Source organism: Amaranthus tricolor, chromosome 6, assembly GCF_026212465.1.
Source record: "Amaranthus tricolor cultivar Red isolate AtriRed21 chromosome 6, ASM2621246v1, whole genome shotgun sequence".
NCBI lineage: Eukaryota > Viridiplantae > Streptophyta > Magnoliopsida > Caryophyllales > Amaranthaceae > Amaranthus > Amaranthus tricolor.
The window spans coordinates 8615393-8635774 of NC_080052.1; the positions used below are offsets into that span (position 1 = coordinate 8615393).

General features: G+C 35.3%; 1 protein-coding gene across 1 annotated transcript; it reads right to left on the bottom strand.

Annotated features, from left to right (window-relative positions):
• Positions 1-12780: 12780 nt before the first annotated feature.
• On the bottom strand, positions 12781-19858 carry LOC130815985 (pyrophosphate-energized vacuolar membrane proton pump). The gene is made up of 8 exons (XM_057682550.1): positions 19396-19858; positions 15962-16536; positions 15365-15744; positions 14715-14801; positions 14302-14632; positions 13784-14194; positions 13456-13515; positions 12781-13371 (listed from the first exon to the last, which is right to left on the bottom strand). The coding sequence occupies exons 1-8, from the start codon at positions 19637-19639 to the stop codon at positions 13165-13167; spliced, it is 2295 nt and encodes a 764-aa protein (XP_057538533.1). The 5' UTR covers positions 19640-19858; the 3' UTR covers positions 12781-13164.
• Positions 19859-20382: the final 524 nt, after the last annotated feature.

The window sequence follows — 20382 nt, forward strand, 5'->3', positions numbered from 1 at the left end:
ATCCAATTTTCAGAACAAGGACATGGTTAATACTTAATATAACGAAAATATATTGTTGAAATCCTTCAAATTTAAGATTATATATAAACGTCATCTTTTTTCATGTCTTTAAAAGTTGTTCGCTCTTAATATGTAAAATGGTTTCGTGTTTGTATGAAATTGTTGTGAGGACAGTGAAAGCGTTCATCTAAAAACAATCAAGACAATAAAATAAATAAACATCAACAAGAAAACACTCCAAGAACTAATGTTGTTTACTGTTAATGTGATAGCTACGCATCCACCCAGAGCCTTCTCCGACATTTCAAAGGCCCTGAGCAAAATATAAATTATGGGCTTGTAAAACTAAAATTATGTTCTTTTACATTTTGGTATTTGTAAATTTATTTATTAATATATATTAAAATATTTCTAAATTTTATAATTTTATGGAACCAATCTCTTTCTAATATTCATTGCTTTACTTTTTAATATGTCCATCAGTTAATGGGAAACAATAATCATCATCATCCCGTTAAATTAATTGTAATTGTTAATTTTTCTATTCTCAATCCTCTTGAATACTTGGTATTCATCTGACTAATATATTCTAGAAAAAAAAAAATATAACGCCCCCTATAAATTGAGGTCCTGAGAAATAGCTCATGAAGCTCCTTCAATTTAGCCGGCCCTGCGTCCACCACAAAGCGAGAACAAATTAGTGAAAGGAGACTAGAAACTCTCAATTTCTTCTCCTTATCCTAAAACCTATAGGGGTTGTTTATGCTATATAAAAAACCACATTTACAAAGAATAATTAGGGTTAGAAAAACAAATAACAAAACCGTCGTTTTTTATTTTACTTAGTCACTACAAGTTTCAACCGAGACCAGGCAAATCTCGACCGAGACTCCATGAATTCGCCCGAGACTAACATGAAACTCGTTCGAGACGCAACACCACAAAAATAACTGATTTGAACATAATTTTTTGACCGAATTGAGATAGTCTCGCCCGAGACTATATAATCTCCACGAAGATTAACAGAGTCTCACCTGAGACTACAAGACTCAAAACTTTCAATCTTCCACAGCATAAGTTTCGAACAAGATTAATATCAATCTTAATCTAGACTTGCTAAAACTTGATGAAAAACCATCTCAATCACTCAATATGATTCATACCATTTTCAAATTTAATTCGACACAATTCAAGTTATCAAACATCAAATAAGTAAAACATACGCCTATTATTTATTAATCTTTGACAAGTTTAGATTCAAAAGCTTGATTATAAATAAGGGAAGAATCATATTCTCTCCCATTTATTTTAGGTGTCTCATTTACTTTTAGGAAAATATTCATCTATTACTATTAAATTACATTTTATTATTAATCTATAAGTTAAAATATAGTCATGTGGGTTTTTATTTGATTCGTTTTAATGTAAAGTTTATTAATATTATCTTTTATAATTTTTAATTATACATAATTAAATATATAAAGGATTGAATAAGTGTATTGAATAGAATATATAAAGTAAATGAGACACTTAAAATAAATTAAAAGGAGTATAGTTTGAGTTTTCAAAAAATTAAAGACCTTTGTTGCCGATATTTATGATTGATGAAGACATGTCCCGTAATGTTAATGTGTTGAAGATATGTGTTCGTACGCTATTGATTTTTGTCATGACTTCAAGACTTTAGCAAACTCTTAATTACCCGCTCACTCCTACTTCTTACACGTTTCACCTTTACCTTACCGGCTAATTTAGTGAGTGTTGAAAATCCTTTATTAGTATTTTAAGTTTTATTATTAATAATTAAATTTTATCTCAGTTGGAGTAGTTAATATTTTTTTAGTTGACTCTTTAAAAAAATTGTGACACAAAAATTAAGATTTGAATATTATGTTTATTATTTCACTATTGATTTTCATTTAGGCTACTATGTCCTATATACATACAAAGAGAAAGGTCTAAATAGAATAAAATGTAATGATTAAGGTATATTAGGTTTTAATTTGAAAAATAAAAATAATTAAATGATAATCAAGTGTTTAAATAAAAATTTATTATATATAATAATAAAATTTTCTAATGATATAATAATTTTAAAATTTAAACAGTATTTCTTGTCTCATAAGTTAATAAGTTGACATAATTATAAATATTAATAATTAACATGTCATATTAATATCAAATTTAACCAATTTTGACCAAAAATATTAGAATCCAAGTTTGGGAACCCATAGATATTATTTTCTTTTAGGTATGTTCTTATTTAATTTGTTTTAGTTGAATTCAATATGGGAATCAGTCTTTTAAATTAATTTCTTCGAATTCAATATATTTTAATATTAGAATAATATGATCTTAAATTCTTCTTTATAGAGATGATGATCCTTATAACTAAAGCAGCAATATTCAAGCAAGTTGACACTAAATGTACAACTAATTTATGAGAATGTGCATCTCAATAAAATATAATAAAACAAATAAAATAATAAATAAAATTATAAGAATGCAATTATAGCAAGTGTGTCATAGAAAGAGAAACGAGAATTAACTTCAAAGTGGGCTGGCGCAGTGACAGTCAGTGGTTTAAAGCAATGTGATCTAGTCAACCTTTGTAAAGCCGGCCACTTCAAACTAGTACTCCCTCCTAAGTTATTGGATTGCCCACAATTGACTTAAATATTAAGAAATTAATATAAATTATTATATTTTGTGTGTAAAATTAACGGTGAAAGAAGATAGTGATATTGAATAAGAATTAAAAAAGTTAAAAAAAATACAATTTAAAATAAATTATTGCAAAGTTAAAGAGACAGACTAAAATGAAAAATATAGAAATCTTTGACCATTTATTAATATTACTATCTTCATCTCAGATAACAACATTTTTTCTCATAATATATTGTCATTAAATATTAAGTTACGGTGATTCCTAATCAATTTGATACACTGGGCTGTTTCTTTCACTTTTATGACAATATTTTATTCTCACTTAGGGATGGCAATTCAGTTCAACGCCCCTAATCCGATTGGATTAGATAAATTTAATCTGATTCAAGTCCGAGAAAAATACTATCAGACTCCAACTCTTATTATATAGTCCGAGTCCAATTTGGAGACGGACCGGAGTTGGGCCGCATAAAATATTCGATACTCCAACCGGACTACGACTCCAACTTAACCTAACTCTGACTCGACCCGACTCCGACTCGACTCAACACCACATCCGACTCCAAATTGAATATAATTATAATACTCAAAGTTTTAAATGAAATGTCTGGTTTCATAATTAAATATTAAAAAAGAGATACGATGAATTATAGCCAAGGTTGTAAAAGCGTAAATTCAACCCAAATCGAAAACAACTCTCATGATAGGATCGTAGAATCGAATAAATCAAGAATTTAGCAAAAGTAAAAAGTTGTAATTGCTTATGTATATTCTTTAACCAATTTTATTGTAAAAGAACACTTAAAATTCATTTAATATTTTTTTAAAAATTTATTATTCAAAAATTACATATTTTTATGGGTAACATTTTGATTATTTAATTATTTATTTATTATTGTAAAATTACCTAAGATCCCGTTGACTTTCAGTTCCTGTTGACCTTGACTTCTATTTGACTTTAACTTCTAGTCAAGGGGTTTATATGACTTTACCTCCCTATTTTATCCATCAAGTAACTCCTTTCATAAACCCTAATTGCTGGTCAACCCCACTTTCTTCCACTACCTTTCATGTCATCTATAATTTTCCTAAAAAAACCACCTACTACTCTTCCATCACTCTACATAATGTCCCATGATTCCTTTATCAAACTATTATAAATACCTCATATGGAAGTTATTTAACCCCTAAGCTTTTATTTATCTATCATTACTCTGCAAAAATTCACATCTAACTTACCTAATTACATATTCCTACCATCTCCAAACCTCTAGATAATCATTAATATTGCATTCATTATATTATGATTCCTTGATTTCTGTCTCTACAACTGACTTGAGAGTCGGAGGGGCTTTTCGGGAGATTGCCCCCCGGACAAGGCTAATGTGTTGTGGTGCAGGAATTACAGTTACATCTACGAAAGCATTACGTCATACTCCAAGATCATTGACAATTGACTTCCATGACGCTTCACCTTCAGGTGTAATTAAATCTTTTTTATATCTAGTTTCATTACCGAAACAATTTGGCGTCGTTTGTGGGGATGTGCTATAAATAATTAACTCGAACCAAAATCCATAGCTCTCAAGAAGAATCCTACAAAATCGTCACCGTGCACAGTACAAATACAGATACCTCAGCGATTCAGGCGAACGATCAAGCTGTGACTCGTCGAGATCTGGACATGATGGCACCCAACCTCACTAACGCCTTCACTTAGCAAATGCACGCCATTATAAGCGGCAATAATGCTGCCCACCAACAGCAAGTATTGGCCGACATGGCGAATTAAATCAAGAATCTCAAAGAAAGGATTGAGCTAAGTGAACATGTCTCAACTCCCCAAAAGTCCAATGATGAAGACACAAATTCTCGTTCCAGCAAGAGAAATAAGAAGAGGAGGAAAAGATCAAAACTATGTGAAAGTCTGAGTAAGAGTAAATCGGAAGAACAGGGTGAGTCTAACTTCGAAAGTCAAGATGAAAGAAAACATTTGGAGGATAAAAGGCTAATACAATCAGACTATGTCCAATCATTTATGGACACAAAGTGGGATGAGAGGAAGGTTACGCAGCTTACTGGATCTAGTAGCTCTATAAGCCCCATCGAAACTCCGCAGGATGATTTTAGCCGAGGAGGCCCCAGCGAGGCATCTATGTTGCTGAAGTCCCAAATATCCGCTGAAGTTCTTGCTACACCCAATCCGGCAAAGATCAAGGTTCCAAACATGATTGTCTTTGATGGAACTAAATGCCTAGAAGAACATATAATGGCAAATAAAAATTTGATGCTGCGGTACGCCACTAATCCCGCATAATTATGTAAGTTCTTCCCCACCACACTTACTGGTCTTGCTTTGACTTGGTACACTTCGCTACCAATCGGGAGCATTCACACCTTTGCCCAACTGGAGGACAAGTTCATAAGCCATTTCGCGGCATCAAAAAGACAAGAGAAGTCCAACTTCAATTTGCTGAGTATCGCACAACAGGAAGTGGAGTCTGTCTCCACATACCTTCAAAAGTTTCAAGAGATTTTTCTATAAGTGACAGATTTGGAAGAATCAATCGCCCTAAACGCCTTAATAAACAGAATGTGCACTCCCAAGTTGAAATTCCAGCTAGGTGAGAGTCAAGTGAAGACATATGTGGAGGCCATGAGACAATGCCAAAGCTTTGTAATCACCTCTGAAATATGTCAGGGACATGATTCCAAGAGGCAGAAGCATGATAAACGGAATCATGGGCAAAATCATTCAAAAAAAGCCCACAGAGACGAGTATTCGTCAAGAAGAGAAAGGGGTTATCCACCTCGTCATCAAGGTTCTCCTTCCGAGATGGTGCCTCCGAGATCAAGACATATCTATTATCGAAGAAGAACCCCGGACAAGGAACTAACGAGATGAGGGAAATGATCCCCGGTTTAACAGAAACAGAAGCATCATCTATGCTATCAGAGATAAGCTTTCAGTACCACCGCCTACTACAACCCCTTCCGATCGTCGTAATTACAACTTGTGGTGCGACTATCACAAGGAACATGGACATACTCTGACACAATGCATAGAACTAAAACGCATTTTGTATCAACTTACCGAGGAAGGGAAACTGGGAAGGTTCTTGAATCGGAAGGAGTATGGCTCTCGCAGTGACAATGAGAGTAAGCCATACCGTTTGAGGCATAAATCTCCTAGAGATGAAGAAAGAAAGGACAACTCCAATTATACCCACGCCATCATCAATATGATAACAGGTGATTTCTCTACAGACCACCCAACTCTCAAAGCCACGAAAGATAGTTTCCATACTTTGCATAAGGGGGACCCAAAATCAACTACGAGAGGCCCCATGATTAAGTTTGATGCCACTATTGCCCAACCTTCACATCCACCTCATCTTGATCCATTGGTAGTAACTATCAAGATAGGCCAAATGAAAGTTATGCGAGTGCTCGTTGATAGTGGAAGCATAACTGATCTCATCACCATGAATTCCCTTAATCAAATGAAATTTGAGGAAAAAAATATCTACTTAGTATTGACAGACCCCTCATTGGCCTTGGAGGTAACCGAAATTTACACCTTGGAACAATCATACTTCCAGTCTGTAGTTGCAAAACAATGCCGATTCGCTTCACCGTGGTCGACCTTAATTTTTCCTATAATGCTATTATTGGAATTCCACTCATCAAAAAGTTAAAGCCGATTATCTCTCCACATCAACTCTTTGCTACAATTTGAGCAGGATGATGAAAAGGTGCGAATCTTGAAGGGAGATCAGAAGGCAGCTCGTCAATGCCTTATCAATACATTAAAGCATGACGGTGCTCCTAGAGTATATCAGAAGATTCAAAAATGAAAGTTGCAACGTTCATGGAAGGGGCCATATAAGTATTATCAGGACCATTAGAAACATCATTAGGCGGACCTAGTTCCGCATTTTCATTCAATCATCAATTATAAGGGATCATTATGATTTTCGAATTGCTTATGTTTTAGTCAAATATCAACATCATCATGATGCTTCAGTTTTTGATTAATTGTTTGTTTATTTACTAAGTATTGAAATCATTATTTTCTGAATTATCTATGCCTTCAAATGTTCGTATCATCATGAATCATAATACTTCCATTTTCAGTTATAGTTTGATTTGATTTCTGTATCATCATGATACTTTGCATTCTGGGTTGGAAATCTCGTTAAATCTGATTTTCAAAGGAAATTCAAATCTTTATCATAAGCTCCGGGTGATTGACAGCTGGGCAAAGCGAACCTATGTTCGATCTAAATATTCATCAATTCTTTCGAAGGATTCATTTAGTATGATTTCTTATCAAGAAGTTTTAGGTGATTGATTGCTGGGCCAAATCATCATCCAAGCTCAAATGCTGGATCATCATATATGGCTCTAAAGCTGCATCATAAGTAACTTAAAGGCAAAATATTTATAATTCATAGGGCTTCCACCAAGTATGGGCCTACCGAGGTATGATCGTTTTCTAGCATAATGACTGATACTCTCATTATATTAAATGTTCTCTTCTATCACTCTACATGCTTGGGGCTAACGTTATGGGATCAAATAAACTCATAATCCTTATTATCACCCATTTTAGTTGGGTCATTGATAAGTTAGAACCCATTTTAATCTATATTGTGAAGGGATGAAAAAAAAATGCCAAGTATTTTTTTAGACTTTCGTGACTTCATTAGTTCGTGTTATATGTAAGTCGGACCCTTTGTTTTAACCTTAAAAGGGAAAATGGGGTTAATTTGGTTAACTGTTAAATTCACCCGCCTCATAGAAGACTCAGTCCAGGAATTAATGACCTATGTTATTTGAGATTTGAATGTGTCATTATACATCCTTTTTGAAGCCCTACAAAAGTCGGACTCTTTTAGTTCCCCAAGGTTGGAATGATGGTCAATTTATTTAAGTGTGGATGATAAGTCGTATCATTGTGAGAATCTTGTAGATCATAAAGTCGGACTCAATATTGAGTTAAACTTCCCATTGAAGCTTATTTTTGTCTAAGTATTGAAGAAAGTTCGAGACATGATGTTGTCCGTCTCATAGTAAAGTCGGACTCTCCTTTTAGCTAAAAAGATTGATTGGGGCTAAAAAATCTAAGTGATGATCATTTTTTATATATTCCTAGTCCACCTTTTATACAAAAGTCGAACCCTATTTTTGGCATTCAAGATGAAAAATATGAAATATTTACTAAGTATGGAGTAACGTCCAAGTCATCATCATGTCCGCACTATTGAAAAGTCAGACCCATCTTTGAAGATTTAATTTGAAAATATCAAAAATTATTCTAAGTATTGGGTTTGCCGTGTCATCTCTTGGCGAGACATCGAAAATTCAGACCCTTAAATGGGGTTGGCCAATTTGAATATCATAAATTATGGCCGAGTAATTTACAAGAACCGAGTTATCTGTTAATTGGTTGTCGTGACATTGAGAATTCAGATGCGATGAAGCAATTTGTGTCTCGAATAGCCGAATTACTTTGTCTGGTGTTGTCATACAATTCATACTAGTCATGAGCCATTTGATCATTGTGGGAGTTGTCTGTGTTATTAAAAAAGTCGGACTCCCAAGGGGTTCCAATAACTTTGCAAAATAGTTAAGTATGGAAGAAACTTTGAATCTCAATTTGTCCGCCTCATCAATAAGTCGGACCCCATCTCTAATCTAAGGATTAGAGTAAAGCTTAATATGTTTAAGTATAAGAAACAACCAAGACATGTGAATGTCGCGGCATAAGAAAATCGTCCATGTTAGGGCTTACTAATTTTAGTCCTAATTGTCCATATTATTGAATATGTGGACCAATTGCATTCAATCTGCGTCATAGAAAAAATCGTTCGGGTCTTCAAAGAAGTCAGACCCCCAAAGATGAGGTTCATCAAGTTAGAAGGAAATTATTTAAAGTACCATAAAATTTTTATAACATTTGTAGTCCATGGCATATGATGAAAAAATCCGAGATATATATTAAAAAAAAAAAAGAGAAAGGAAAATTGAGAAAAATTCGCATCATGACAAAATCGGACTCAATTTATGGCATCAAAAAACAAAGTCCAAAAAATTTTCTAAGTTAATATGTACATCCGTATCATGGAGTAATTGGTGGTGAAATCATCATCATATGAAGAAGGTCAGACCCTTTTTATGACCTAAATAAAAATGATACAAAATAATTCAAAGTGTTTAACATACTTTCAGATTACTAAGTTCTGCACAATTAAGATTATATTGTAAATTCTTACCACTGTCGAAGCATTAATTCATGGCCATTAAATAATCGTTTTTTCAAGTGTCCTACTTGTGGATATTTGTTGCTCCAGCAAGTTGAGTGTGAAGTTTAGACATTATTTAATGCGTGACATACTTGTGGATATTTGTTGCGAAGCAAGGATCTCTATGTGCAAAGAAAACACCGTTTGATTTTCTTTCAAGGATTGAAAGATCATAGGCCAGCAGATTTATTATTGTTTAATTGGATCTATGACGAAGACATTTGTTTGGATATAATTGGAGTTTTCCCCTTTGCTAGCACATGTGTCTCTTTTTGGGCTCATAGTGCTTTTTTAGCTCATGCAGGGTAAAGGAAGAAGAAGAAATATATATTAGTGTGAGGAAAATGGATACAAGTTTATATCATTTGCTTTCTCTACATTTGGGGAGTTAGGAGGTAAAGTGCATGATATGCTTTCATGGGTTGCTTTGTTTTCTTTGAGCAACTCTAGCGGTATAAATTTTCGGACATATATTTTTCATAGATTAGCTTTTTGTATTCAAAAAGGTGTGGGAGCTCATCTGATTGCTCGACTCTCTATCAACTTTTTTGTAAGTTTCTTTTATTACATAATGTTCTGAACAATTTCACCTATTGTACATTTGCTGTGGAAAATCCCTACTATTAAATATTTCTAAAAATTCAACCTTTGTATGATTTTTGCTGATACATTTTAATCGGCTACTATAGGCACATACCACTAAAGAGAAGTGGGGGTAGACCAACAAAGAAGTATAAGAAGGAAGAAAGAGTAAGTGTAGCTGTAACACCTCAGCCCATCGGATTGCAGGTGACTACCCATAGAGGCTGAAGACTGACCTCACAAACCAACACAAGTCTTTTCAGCGCACTTTGGGCTCACCTATGCGCACCCAGGAAAACTTCTCAGTAGGTTGCTCATTCTAAGATTGCTCCCCACCAAGCATGCTTAACTATGAAGTTCTTGTTGATATGAGTAGTTTATAAATTCTTTTTAAAGCTAAATTTGGGGTATCACACTCACCTTCACTTAAGAATACAACGGCTTGTTGGACTATAGTTTCAAGATCTTTTTCCCACTAGGTGCACTGAACACATGATCAGTCATGGTCGCAGGGTGCTTTGATACCACTTGTAGTACCCTGGTCCATCGAACTGCGGGTAACTAACCATGGAGAGACTGGCCCCACAAACAAACACAAGTCCTTATAAGGCACTTTGTCTTCACTCATACGCACCCAGGAGTACTTCCCAATAGGTCACCCATTTTATGATTGCTCCCCACTAAGCATGCTTAACTGTGGAGCTCTTAGCAAATGAGCTCCTTAGAAAAGAAGATGCACCTTATTGATATGAGTAGTCCATCTATTCTTAAGCTAAATTCGGGGTGTTACATTAGCGCCTAATAGGTACCTAGTGAAGCCAGTTAAAATGTGGCAATGAATGCTGTCAGAGATGTTCATTCGGGTTATTGGGTCAATTACAAGTCAATTGTTTCGAGTCGATTAAAAATCGAGTTTTGTGTCCACAATGATTTTTACATTATTTTAAATTCATTTTGAAGTCGAGTTAAGTCGGATTCGGTTTTAGGGTCGGGTAAATATTTGGCCATCGAGTCTGTTATGAACATGTTTAGGTGGTGTCAACAAATAATGTTCAAAGATTGGATTGTCTATAAATAATCAATAGTATGGGTACAATAGATGGTCAATTGGTAAGATGAATCACAATAACTTTTTCTAATGCTTGTAATCTGTGCATTCAAGTTTGTTGTTGTAATGCTCGAAAAAGGTCTTTAAAGATAGAGAAACCTACAACTTACAATAGAATAAATAGAATACGTACAAATAACTAAAAATAAAGATAAAAGTAAAGAAGGAGGTAAAGAGCAATAATCAAAGGCAACGAACAATAACAAACGATGGGTCAAAGGGACGGGTTAGTAATCTAAGACGCGGATAAGAAGCCGCCAACTGCCCCTATCCCTGGTCAGGTCCTTGGAGAGGTGAAGTTCATGTAGGTCACTTCTAATATGTTTCTCCCATGTTCTCCTAGGTCTTCCTCGACTTGTCTTGCCTTCCACTATGATGCACTTGATCCTTCTTACTGGGGCGTCATGGGCTTTCTCTGCACATGCCCAAACCATCTCAACCTGTTCTCCCGCATCTGCAGAGAGAGGTGCAACCCTTAACTTCTCCTTGAACTCTTGATTTCTTATCCTATCCATCATAGTATTACCACACATCCGCCTCAACATACGCATTTCTGTTACTTCCATCCTGTTAGAAAACCTTCTTTACGGGCCAACATTTTGTCCCATACAACAACACCGGTCTAATTGCAACGCGGTAAAATTTACCTTTTAATCTCCTCGGTAACTTTTTATCACAAGGCACCCCGGTCGCTGCTTGCCACTTAAGCCAACCCGTTTGTATCCGATTAGTAACATCTCCATCAATCTTCCCATTACTCTGAATCACCGATCCCAAATATTTGAACTTGGACGTACATGCAACAACTTCTCCCCCTATGGTCACCTCTGACTCCCCTATCGATTCTGTCCCATTGAAATTGCATCACAAGTTTTCTGTCTTCATACGACTTATACTCAACCCCTCACCCTCCAAGGATTCCCTCCACTCTTCCGATTTACTATTAGCCTCCTCCTTAGTTTCTGCGACCAAAACTATATCGTTAGCGAAAAGCATGCACCATGGTACAGTTTTCCCAGATGGATTTTAGAGATTTCCTCCATAATGACCTTAAAAATGAAAGAACTTAGTGTTGATCTCTGATGCAGTCCCACTTTAATTGGGAAAGACTCTGTCATACGCACCGAAGTATGTATGTTAGTCGACACTTTGTCATACATGTCTTGTATTACCTCAATGTACCTTTGTGAAATACCTCTATTCTTGAGGCTATCCCAAACGATGCTTCGTGGTATGCTATCGTACGCTTTCTCCAGGTCAATGAACACCAAATGCAAATCCTTCTTCCGCTCCCTATACTTTTTCATCAGTCTCCTCAAAAGATGAATTGCCTCGGTGGTTGATCTTCCCAGCATGAATCCAAATTGGTTATCTCTAATTACCGTCACTCGTCTAATTCTTTTCTCAATCACTCTTTCCCACAATTTCATAGTGTGGCTTAAAAGTTTGATCCTCTATAGTTCCCACATACTTGTGCATCACCCTTGTTTTAAACAATGGGATAAGCGTGCTAACCCTCCATTCTTTTGGCATCTTACTAGAACTCAAGATGACATTAAAGAGGTTAATAAGCCAATGAATTCCCTCCTCTCCTAAACCCCTTCATATATTAAGTGAAATGCCATCAGGTCCAACTGCCTTTGATCCCTCTATAAATTTGTTATTCAAATAATTTATATTCTGTTGAAATCGTCCAAAGAAACACTAGTTTTTATTACACTTGTTTTTTCATTATGCAAGATAAGAGACATGTTATATTTATATTTTTATGGAAAAATTGGATTTAATAACTTAACTTCTAATCAAAATTAGTTTATTAGATCAAAAATTCAACACTTACATCCACGCGATGAACCTTAAAGTTATATTCATCCAATAGGCTTTTTAAATGGCAACCCAAACATCAAGTAATTTTTTAATTTAAAATAAAAAAAAACATTTCCTTTGTTTGACAAGACAATTGATTATAAATAACACAATAATAAAGAAATTAGTTAGAGAATTTGTCAATTTTTTGGTTAATTAACCCAAATAAGTCATTAATTAGTGGATTTGGTTAATTAAGCTCCAGTTCTTGGCAGTGGCAAATCAATAATGCATGTTCACACGACATAGTTGAGAACAAAAGTCCTTTTGACAAAAATAGAATGGCGAATGCATACAATTCCTAAAAGAAAAATCAATAAAGCCTAAGAAGATTTGCAAAATGATTAAATGTTTACTGATCCATTCTTGAAATGAAAAATGGAAAGAATAATGTTTGAGCATATAACTACTTTCACACAAGACTGGCTCGAATTATCGTCATCAGCAGCCTCCAACTCCTCGATAGTCGATACATTAGAGGGTTTAGAGTGTGTCTTGCTAACGCAATTTCCCACAGCCTTGTAGGACGTTCAAAAATTGTAAGATAAAATTTAGAACTACTCAATTTTTAGGCCATAAAACGGGGAGAAAATACCGTGTATTCCTCCTGTTGCCTGTATACGTCAAACATCTTTAGAAGATCTTGAATAGCAACCCACCATGGGTAGCGAAGAAGGGGGCGAATACTAATGACTCTACGGCCATAAGCTTGATAAGGATGTTGAGTGAAGGTCCGGATGTGTCCTTGAGAGGGTCACCAACAGTGTCACCGATCACGGCTGCCTTGTGTGCATCCGATCCCTTGGGCCCGAGTTGCCTTGCATGTTCTGAAACACCGGCCTGCAACAAATAATAAGGTCCTTAATACAATACTACTATGATTACACTTCAAACATCTGCATCGGGATTATCTTAATACGATACCTCAATGTACTTCTTAGCATTGTCCCAAGCGCCACCAGTGTTGGATGCAGAGATAGCAATCTACAATTCATGCGGAACGACGAGGATTTAGAATTTTCATCAAGAATTTGAAGATTATTTACAAGAAAATAAATAATGTTTGATCAATCATTTAATAGATAGTACTCCCTTTGTTCCTTAATAAAGTTCTCACAAAGAATGTTCACATGAATTAAGAAAAATATAAATCTTTTAGATAGTAGATATATTATTTTATTGAATAATAAATTTGATGGTGGATTGGTCTCAGAAAAATGGGTTCAAACACATGATAAGGAGAAATTGTTACCTGTACACCAGACACAAGAGAACCAGCGAGAACACCGGAAAGAGTTTCAACACCGAACAAGGTTCCAACGATCAATGGTGTGAGCATGACAAGAGCACCTGGAGGGATCATCTCCTTGATGGAAGCATCGGTAGAGATCTTGACACAGGTTGCGTAGTCGGGCTTGGTGGTACCTTCCATCAAGCCAGGGATGGTGTTGAATTGCCTGCGGACCTCTTCGACCATCTTCAAAGCTGCACTTCCCACGCTCTTCATTGTCATGGCGGAGAACCAGTAAGGAAGCATGGCTCCTACTAGGAGACCAATGAAGACTTTGGGAGTCAAGACATCAACGGTTGAGATAGCTGCACGGCTCACAAAAGCACCAAAGAGAGCAAGAGAGACAAGAGCTGCGGAACCAATAGCAAATCCCTGAAAAGGAAAAATTTATTGTTTCGGTAAGGGATAAAGCAAACTTGACACACCGGAATTGCTAAAGCCTTAGCCAAACCAATGAACAAACAGCCAAAGCATACTACCTTCCCGATAGCAGCGGTTGTGTTTCCAGCAGCATCAAGGGCATCAGTTCTCTCACGGATACGGTGGCTCATACCAGCCATCTCGGCAATACCTCCAGCATTATCACTGATGGGTCCATAGGCATCAATAGCCAATCCGGTAGCAATGGTGCTGAGCATACCAAGAGCAGCCATGGCAATACCATACATAGCCGCAAAGCTAAAACTGACAAATATGCTTATAGCAATGGCGAAGATAGGAATGATAACTGATTTGTAGCCCAAGGCCAGGCCAAAAATAACGTTTGTGGCAGCCCCAGTTCGGCAAGAATCAGCAACGTCTTGTACAGGACTAGAAGTAAATACGACAGTCATCATTTGACAAGAATTGTAACAGGTAGGCATTGAAAAATGATAGGTGTTGAGAGAGTTACCTGTATGCATTGCTTGTGTAGTATTCAGTCACAAATCCAATGATAAGCCCAGCCCACAAGCCAACAGCAACACATAAGAACAATTGCCTGATATTCAAGGAGAAACAGTTAGTAACTGTGTAATGGATAGGAACAGTCCATAGATAAACCATTAGAATATACGATTCTAAAGACAAATGTAAAAGAGAATGTATTATTGTGATTATCCGTCACCTTCGCTCACCCAAACCCTATTTTCGAGCAGGATATTGGGTTGATCATGATGAAGATGATTGTATTATTGTGATCAAGAACTAAAATGATAGCAACACAAGCTTTCAAGAGGCTTGCACTGCTAAGATATGAGCATAAAACCCACTAATACTTGTTTTCCCTTCCCTATACGAACTCACTAATACTAAAATACCCAATATACCTCTATATCCCTTATAAGGCATACAGACACCCGATTAATCAAGTGATAGCACACCCATATGATCCAGAGAAGTGGTCACCTTTTCTAATATAGAAATGATTTAAAACACATCCTCCTACCCACTTTATAGAAGGATAATGCCCTTCTCTATAGGAAAATCTAATTGAAAGAATGAAACCTGAAAGCTAAAATAAGCAAAAACACAATTAAGAAGAAGATGAGAAAGCTGCTTTACCAGTTCTTCACATCCTTCTGAGTTCCAAAGTCAAAAATGGTAAAGGAAGAAGGAAGGGCAACCCATGAAATAATAGCAACTCCAATAGTCATAAGAGCAGTGGAGATGACCAGTTGCTTCTTGAGTGCTGGCTCAATCTCTTTCACAGCCTTAATCTCAAAGAAGTCGGTAGCAAATAAAGTTGTGATCAAGCAAACAAGAATACCAACAGAGCTAACCAACAGCGGGTACAACATTGCCGTAAAATCATGGTTGATTCCGAATGAAGAAATAGATGCAACAACAAGTGCAGCACAAGAGGACTCAGCGTAGGATCCAAAAAGATCAGAACCCATGCCAGCAATATCTCCAACATTGTCACCTACATTGTCAGCAATGACCTAGAGAAGGAAAATAAACAACCTTGTAAATTTCTTGATTTGGCCAATTATATAAAGATGTCCCAAAATAATATGCCACTTTATAGATTAGTATGTTCAGCATTAAGATTTCTCAAATTCAAAAACAAATACTTAAAAGTGACCCAAATCAAATGCGACTTAATATTCAAATCAAAAACGATGACGTTTCGAACAGTCCACAGGTAAGAAAGCTTACAGCTGGATTCCTGGGGTCATCCTCTGGGATGTTCCTTTCAACTTTGCCGACAAGATCAGCTCCGACATCAGCAGCTTTTGTGTAAATACCGCCACCAACTCTACCGAAAAGAGCCATCGAAGATCCTCCAAGACCATAACCAGTGATAGCCTCGAAAAGACCTTCCCAATCCTCACCATAGTAGAGCTTGAAGAGGAGGACGGCAATGTAAAGCACCAAAAGACCATTTGCAGCAAGAAGAAAGCCCATGACAGCTCCAGACCTGAACGCTACAATAAAAGCTTTTCCAACACCCTTTCTAGCCTCTAGAGTCGTTCGTGCATTTGCATAAGTAGCAATCTTCATTCCAAGGAAGCCAGAGGCCAAAGAGGTGACAGCGCCAAGCAAGAAGGATACTGTACTGAAGACAGCCGTAGCAAGAGCAGGCTTGCAGGTCTTGGTTTTGTCATAGGTGCACTCCTGGCTACTTGTGCTGAAGCCCTCCACGGATCCAAGGAAAAGGAATATCAACATGGCAAAAGCAACCATGAAGATACCAACATACTGATACTCGGTGAAAAGAAAGGAGGTTGCTCCTGTAAGCGTCATACACAAAAATATAAGTATACAAAATAGGGAAAAATTTAAGGAAGAAAGTGTAACAAAATATGGATAACACAATGAAGTATGAAGGTCTAACGCATAGTTTTACATCAGCCTAAGTTCAGTTCAGCAACCCTATAAAAAAGATATTTCACATACACAAGCAATTCGATGCAAAATCTATGATGCAAAACATAATTAATCAGTGAAATCTTTAGTTCATACATTTTACTAATCTCCAGTAACTTTTTCCACTTTAGTTTTATAGGAACCTCACAAAGTTTCAAGTGCAAAGATGTATGGCTATTACAATCTCTAGGAGTAATGAGCACTCGAACATTAAACAGCTTTGTACTTTGCATAGTATAAATTAGGCGTCACTTATACAAATGTCCAAGTTGTTGAAAAGATTTCTTAACCATTCTTTCCCACCAAAACACACAACACGAAAGAGGAAGAGAACCAAAGAGAGTCCATCGGTAGGCCCAGCACATGAAACACCCACCAGCCACCATCCATAACCAGACACCAATGTCTAATATCCATCAATCCAAGAAAAATAAAACTCCCAAAAAATATAAAAATGAAACAAGATAACAAAGTATGCAAGCCGGCAGGCACTAATCATAATTAAGTGTGAAGAATGATTTAAAGATTCAACTAATCCATAATGGGAGACAGTATAAACAAATAATAAAAAATGAATAGTACAAGACAGACCATTATACAATCCCCATTGTCCCCCAAGTTCAGTAATATCAATCAGGAAAAGATCACAGGCAGATGTTATGGAATATTTTAGTCTTAAGGGCTATGCACCAGTTCACAACTTGCACTAATGTACTAGATAATAAAATCCTAATTGCAAAAGCAAGATACCAAAATAGAGCAAATGTGCATATTTTAGTATCAACAGAAAGTAACAAAAAGCCTTGATTTGTAAGTCTGCACACCATGTGCAAAACCTTAATAATATAACTAAATATTAGATCTAAATGAGAACTCCTGGGACTTCACAAAAATTATCTAGTATCACTCATCTTACAAGACAGTAATCTCTCATAGTGATACTATCCCACATTTGTGGGCATCGAGCCCATAATTAGCATACCATTATCACTTCAAGTCTTGTTAAATGGCCTAATCATGATAATTACAATATAACTACACAAACAATTACAGCACAACAACCTAGCAACTTTGTAATATTTTATAAAAACCAAACCGGTGAAACTTAATTCGCTAGTTAACTCGCCTTTTGAATTTGCGATTCGCTAAGAATGGTTTAAAAATAGCCTAAAACCAATCATAATTCACCTTTTCCGATTCGCGATTCACGAGGTGATTAACAATCATGTGACACTGAAACAAATAAGCTGGATTTAACACAATTTAATAAACAATCATATATGAAAATACTACATATACTAGAAAATACCCCCTAACAAAAAGGCAAGTTCTAAACTATACTCAAATTAAAGTATGATAGAAGATACATAAGCAAAAGTACAAAGTAAATCAAGTTCATCAAATCAAAAGCAAAGACAAAGGTCCACCTACATTGAAGGAATTAGATGTGAGATGAAACTTTTTCAAATTGATGTACAGTGTTCCACCGTTTTTACCCAATAAAATCATAAATATTGTTTCACCATTTGCAATCAAGTACTCCTAAAGATAAAGATGGTATCTTTTTGACTCACATCACTTTGCTGAGATAAAAAGTAAATAAATGACAGTAACACATTTGGAAGCAAAATGCATGAAACTATGACAAAACTTCTCCCTCTTATCAAATAAAAACTTATCAAATTACCAAAGTAAGCTCAAAATGTGTTTGGTAACAATAAATAAACAGCAATAAACCTAAATTATAGACTATAATATAACATGGCAAGCATAGGGAAATAACAGGGCTGCATTCATATAGGCTGCATAGTAAAGGTTTTTATAAATTCAAATTGATATTTCTCGTGTTGTAAAGGTGTGAAAAACCGCACTTTTGAGCTATTTCTAAGGATATCTCGTGTTCTGGACTGATATTTGGCCATACTGATAACTTCATCACCCTCAAAGCAACAATTTATCATACTTTACAAACAGAGGCAAGTCTAGGTGAATCATAAGAATGACACCAATACATTATGGTTCAAAAACAACATTATATTACAGATTAATAGTGTGATTTATCTGACTTAGCAACAGAAATCAATCAGACTCTAAATCACAAGCAGAGCAAGATAAATCAAAATCACAAATGCAATCAATAAGATTGACTCATAAGTTCATATGAAGTACTACAAAAGACAACCTTACATATTTTCCAAATATATGTACTCATTATCAAAATTTAGGGTCAATTTACAATTTCCATTTTGAATTTAGAGAATTTTACATCACTATCCTGAAAAATTCAAATGTTTGACAAAATAATTTCAGGGGATAAAACTCCCAAATTAGATTTTATTTTACACTTTAAAATGAGAATTAAGATTATAATTCAAAAATGCCATATTTATGAACCCACAAAAACTCAAGTAGTCTAAATCATATCATATATTAAATTTCTCAAATCCTTCAAAAATCACCCAACTTGCACCTCCTAAACTTGCCTACCATTTCTCAAATCACGGAAAAATCAAACCGTAAAAGACAAAAACTTTACATACCAGTTCATTACTAAATTTCCAATTAAAATTCCTCCACACATTTTTTTAAAAATCAAATCAAGATTTTGACAACCCACAATTTATCCAATCTGAATCACACAAAAATCAGATCAAAAACTCATAAAATCGAATCAAATTGAAAAATACGATTAGGACCCAGAAAAAAGATTAAATCCTTTTCACCTTCAGAAATGGCATTTTGAATTTCAGCACATTTGGAAACAACACTATGGTCATTTAAACCTTCTTCTTCTTCAATCAAACTCTCAGAATAGCCATTTTTATTGTTACCACTTGGCCCAGAATCATGGGAAAGTTTAACCTGAGAAACCAAATACCATTGGATAAGAGAGAAAACAATTCCAATTATAGCACAAACGGGAATCAAAATCTCAGTTCCAAGATCTGGAAGAAGGGGTGAACCCATTTCTATAAAAAAAATTGGGAATGAAGAAGATAAGGGAAGAGGGAGAGAATAGCAAAGGGTTATGAGAATAGGAAGTGAAGAGAAGAGAGGAAGAATCTCAGATGTATGGATATTGTTTTATAGGGTTGATATTTTAGCCCGTCAAACAGATTAAGTTGGGTCGGGTTCGGGTTTGGGTCATATATAAATTCTTGATTCAAACCCGTTTTATTTAATTAATTGGGTCGAAAATCACAATATTGACCTGACCTGCAACAGATCAGGCTGACCTGATTTTGACCACTTATTTAGTTAAGGTTTTTAACGTTGATTAAATCTAATTCTTTAGGCTTTAATTTTAAATTTATGTTCTTTTGTTGTTTATTTTGTATTTACTATGAAAAATAAGAAAATATTAATTGAACTAAGTTTAGCTTATACTTATTGATTTAACTCGAAATTAACACATTTAATTAAATGGATTATATAGTTTATTTTCAGGTTTAAAATTTTGACCTGAACCTAACCCATTTAATAAACAAATCAGGTCGAGTTGATCCATTTAATTAATTGAGTCAAAAGTCTCAACTCAAATCCACTTATTTCGGGTTAGATTCAAGTCGGATAAACTTTTGCCGGCCTAGTTGATATTGAGGCAAGGTCACCAAAAACCTTGGGAAGAATGATTTTTTGTGCCTTTAAATTATTGTTCTTATTTTTTACTCGCCCCACAAAGTTTTGCACAATAATAATACAAAAAAAAA